Source organism: Eschscholzia californica, unplaced genomic scaffold (genome assembly GCF_041429995.1).
Source record: "Eschscholzia californica isolate CP2 unplaced genomic scaffold, dmEscCali1.0.p SCAF_1, whole genome shotgun sequence".
NCBI classification, from domain to species: domain Eukaryota; kingdom Viridiplantae; phylum Streptophyta; class Magnoliopsida; order Ranunculales; family Papaveraceae; genus Eschscholzia; species Eschscholzia californica.
Genome location: NW_028238198.1, coordinates 84,124,323 through 84,128,989, shown reverse-complemented (window position 1 = coordinate 84,128,989; position 4,667 = coordinate 84,124,323). Strand labels below are relative to the sequence as shown.

Here is a 4,667-nt window from a genome sequence, read left to right as displayed (position 1 = left end):
TTTGGATTCTAACTGCTTTTGATTCTGATTCTCAATAATTTTAGCCTTGAATTTCGTGTTAGTGGTTATATTTCCCGTTTAAGGTGAAATGGTGGGAAGAGGAAATGGTTTTCCTTCCTATTTTAGATGAAGTGGTGGGAAGAGGAAATGGTTTTTCTTCCTATTTTAGATGAAGTGGTGGGAAGGGGAAATGGTTTTTCTTCCTATTTTAGATGAAGTGGTGGGAAGTGGAAGTGGTTTCTTTTCCATTTTAGATGAAGTGTTGTGGTAAGTGGAAATCGTTTCCCTTCACAGTCTAGGAGAAGGAGAAGTGGGGATCTCACTTTTGGCCAAGTTAGAGAAATCATTTTGGAAAACGTAACACCACCCATAAGGATTAAGAAATTTCCCATATATCCATTGCCAGATAGAATTACTAACATACATTAAAAGTACTAAAATCAAGCTCCATCAATTCTAATCGGAACCATAAACAAGTTCAAGAGTAGTGATATCTTTTATTAAAGAATCCAATATGCATTTATTAAGAACATCTAAAGGAGGCTTCAAAAAAAAGAACATCTAAAGGATTTTAGGAGACTAATCTAAAGGATTGACAAAATCTATTTAGGATATGGGTCCATAACCCACAAATAATAATAATTAATTAATTAATACCTAATTTCAGCAATATAAAATTTAGCTTCCCTCTTGTTCCAATTTTAAAATTTAGCTTGCCTTTGGGGGCACACGAGAGAAAATCAATTGAAAAATCAACTAAAATGTTAATGGTCTATTGTAAGCCACACTACCAAAATTTGGTGAAAATCCAATTTACTTAGTCGCCCGTTTAAGCAAATTCACAAAAAAAATTCAAGGACGCCTATAATAGGTCATAAAATATGGTCCATTGTTTTACACTTCATGACATTTGATATATAAAGGTTTTTTTTTTTTGAAAAAGATGAAAGTTTGAATTCCTCTGTAGTTTTAGTTTTTTTTAGGACAATTTTTCTGGCCAACTTTCATTTTGATCCTTATATTCACCTCTAATGACTTTTTGACCAGTTTGATTTATGATCCTCTAGTTAATTAGCAATAACTAAGGAGTATATAAAGTGTGGTCCATTGTTTTACACTTCATGATTTATCTTCTTCCTATAAAATCTGAGTTAATGTTTGCTTAATATAGATGGAACTTTAAGCCAAATGAACCATAAAATTTTTAAGCATGACTTAAATGCATATCAAAGAATTAATAATGCCAAAAAAAATCTAAAGGATTTACCCCATCTACTATGATAGGGACCTAACTATCTACTAATAAGTGATTATTTGTCAACAGTTGGTTGCCCAAGTGGTTCCAAGGTGTTGACATAAACTCCAGAAAGTCCTGGAGGTCCCATGTTCGAATCCCAGAGAAGGTGGAATCTTTGGTTATTTGAATTGAGATTATTAGGGTGTAAATAATGTTGTTGGGCTTTAGGCCATGTCTTGTTGGGCTATAGGCCCGGTTCTGTTAGTGTTTGAGTGGGCGGTTATCGAGCTTATCACATCTATGATGTATCAAGTGTCAAATGTAACGACATACGTAGATCGTGGTCGACTTCCAAAAAAAAAAAGTGATTATTTGCTACTAATTTCATTATTGAAATAATTTGGTTTATTATTTAAAACTAATGGTTTCTTATTATGCAATGTGTATCAAAGAACCAATTTGCCTATTTACATGTTTAAGCAAAGAAACCACAACCAAAATTTTAGGATGCCTAAAATACATATTATAGAACTAATGAAATAACATACCGTATCATAGAGCATATACAATAAAATACCAAGGAAATCAAAACGATTGGAGACCAACTCCTATAAATACCTTTTGTGGTCTTCCTTTTTTCTTCATCTCAATTTTCTCTAGCTTGAAAAATCTAATGGCATTTCAAGAGAAGAATTTGAGTAGCGGTGGCGATGGTAGCGGTGATAAGAAAGTTCGCTTTAGAGGTGTAGTAATGGGCCCAGGTGGAAAATACATCACCACGTTCCGGGACAGATTAGCGAAGAAACGAAGATATATTGGATCATTTGGTACCGCGGAAGAAGCAGCAAGAGCTTATGATAAAGAAGCAATAGCTCTCAGAGGACCAAAGACTAGGACTAATTTCAATGATGTACAAAAATGTACTAAATGGGATAGTTCTGATACAAGTTACCAAAACCTTCTAAAGGCACCTATTGGAAAGTTTCCTCTATTGAGTGAGCAAGGGAGATCATCACCTCTTGTTTCTCAAGAAGGTTATGATAAATGGAAAATTCTCTTTTCTCCTGCTATGATTCCATTCTCTCGACATGAGTTTTCAGGGTACAAGTATGAAGAAGTCAAAGAAGCAGTGAAGAAGATGAAGGTGAAAATGAACGATGAGAAAATGAAAGAGAATAAGAAAAAACCATTGCCGTTTGATCTTAATCTCCCTCCCCTTGATGTTTAATTCTAATGGTTGTGATGCACCTTATTTGAGTAAATAATATCATTCGAAATAACAATGTATCCGTTCCACTGAAACAACAAGTTTATAATATCTAATTTTCGAATTACGTTCTTTATTATGCGCTTTAAGATTTTGAGGCATTAAATGGTTGTTAAAGAAGACAAAATAACAATCTAGAAAACAAAATATATGCAATATTATACAACAAGTTATGAGAGCTATAATAAGATTTTGTTTCAGATTTCACTATTTATACTTCTAAAAATATTGTGGAACCAAATTGATGCTACAAAGGAAACCGAAAATATTGCTAACATTGTAGAAACAAATTTTACTTAACTTTATGACATATTTTCAAAACTAACAAAAATAGGGATTTTGTTTGAGATGTTGCTTTTTATTTGTTTTTCAGATTTTGTGGCGCTAAAACGATGTTAGAAGGTAGATTGCTTAATATTGCTAGCTGTACGGAAGGCAAAAGTTATACAACGTAATCATATACTAGTTCAGATAACTTGTCATAAACAATGTTGGATTGTGTAATGATAAACTTCGTGTTTGAATTTGTTCGCTTAATTAGATCTTACTCGGGAATATTATTTGATAGCATTTGAAGGCCCCACACATTATCATCCACATGTGTTTTAGGACACATCACACGTGTTAGAAGAATACAATTATATTGGACGTACATTATGTTCATAATTTAGGTTATTCTAACTCGTATATGCTACAAAATACACATGGTAAGTCATAAATAATTTTCTGTAAGTTTAACTAATCTTATTGGATTTCAACAAAAATAAAACAATAAATTTTTTTTTATTGTTACCCAATTATAATATTATTTTATAACTTTAACTACATGATAGAAAAATACAACATTTATGTTGTTAAAGTAGAAAGAATGATGGGTCAAATATTTGCCTTTAAGAACCCTTATCAAAATTAACAAAGCTAATGATCAAATCAACTAGTAATATTTTAAAATGGTATATTGTTTAACCCTTAATTGAGTTCATGCCAAAAAATCTAAAGGATTTACAACCAATATACCTATATTATTACATTTAATGGTTTTTGTTTATGCAATAAGCAATAATAACTCTAGGGTTGAAGAACCAATATATACTTAGTGTTAAATTCACGATTAGATAATAATCGGAGATATAGACATGAAATAAAGACACGATAATTAACGTGATTCGGTCATACTTTTAAGCAAATGAACCACAAACAACTCTTAGGATCCCTATACCATCTCCTATAAATATCTCTTGTGTGCTCCTATTTTTTCTTCATCTCAATTACCTCTAGCTTGAAAGCTTATGGCAATTGAAGAGAAGAATATAAGTGATGGTAGTGCTGGTGGCATCGATGTAGGTACAGGTGGGAGTGGTGGTACTGATCAGAAAATCTCCTTCAGAGGCGTAAGGAAGCGCACATGGGGAACGTATGATACTGCAGAAGAAGCTGCAAGAGCTTATGATGAAGAAGCTATACCCCTCATGGGACCAAGTGCTAGAATTAATTTCAATGATGGGAAAAAGTGTATTGAAAGGGACAATTCTGAGAGCAGTTCCCAGAACCTTCTAAAAGCACCTGTTGGAAAGCTCCCTCTATTGAGTGATCAAGGGAGATCACCACCTCTTGACTCTCAAAGAGGTCATGGTAAAAGGAAATTTCTCTCTTCTACTAGTAGGACTCCATTCTCTCCATTTGGGTTTTCAGGGTATAAGTATGAAGAAGTCAAAGAAGCCTTGAAGAAGATGAAAGTGGAAATGAATGAGGAGAAGATGAAAGAGAAAGTGGGCGAGGAGAAGAAGAAAGAACCATTGCCCTTTGATCTTAATCTCCCTCCCCCTGATGTTGATTCTGATGGTTGCGATGAACTGTATTTGAATTAATATCTTTTTTTTTTGTAACTGGCTGGTGCTATTCAGATGATTTGTGCAATTGTGCTACAATAGCTAATATATTTTCAAATACTTCAAATAATGTATTCGTTATCGTGAAATAACAAACTTTTATTTAAAAGGAAATTGATTTCTACACATTTCGCTATTTACTGATGCATTTTTTTTTTAATTTTTTTGGTATTAAAATGAAGCTAGTACACCCGTACTATATTCCCACCAGTTAAAGAGATAATTTATGAATTAGCTTACGAATCCTTGTGATACGTTATTACAACTATGTTCT

At 32.9% G+C, this 4,667-nt stretch overlaps 2 protein-coding genes across 2 annotated transcripts; both read left to right on the top strand.

Moving 5' to 3' along the window:
• Nucleotides 1-1,910: 1,910 nt before the first annotated feature.
• On the top strand, nucleotides 1,911-2,465 carry LOC147570230 (ethylene-responsive transcription factor 14-like). The gene has a single exon (XM_086664242.1). It carries the CDS (start codon nucleotides 1,911-1,913, stop codon nucleotides 2,463-2,465), a length of 555 nt encoding a protein of 184 aa, XP_086520368.1.
• Nucleotides 2,466-3,793: 1,328 nt separating this feature from the next.
• Nucleotides 3,794-4,372, top strand: LOC147570229 (ethylene-responsive transcription factor 1-like). The gene has a single exon (XM_086664233.1). The coding sequence runs from the start codon at nucleotides 3,794-3,796 to the stop codon at nucleotides 4,370-4,372; it is 579 nt and encodes a 192-aa protein (XP_086520359.1).
• The last annotated feature ends 295 nt before the right edge of the window (nucleotides 4,373-4,667 follow it).

Excerpts from the sequence above, each read along its gene's own strand:
- LOC147570230 (XM_086664242.1), top strand. The coding sequence starts at position 1,911 with ATGGCATTTCAAGAGAAGAATTTGAGTAGCGGTGGCGATGGTAGCGGT.
- LOC147570229 (XM_086664233.1), top strand. The coding sequence starts at position 3,794 with ATGGCAATTGAAGAGAAGAATATAAGTGATGGTAGTGCTGGTGGCATC.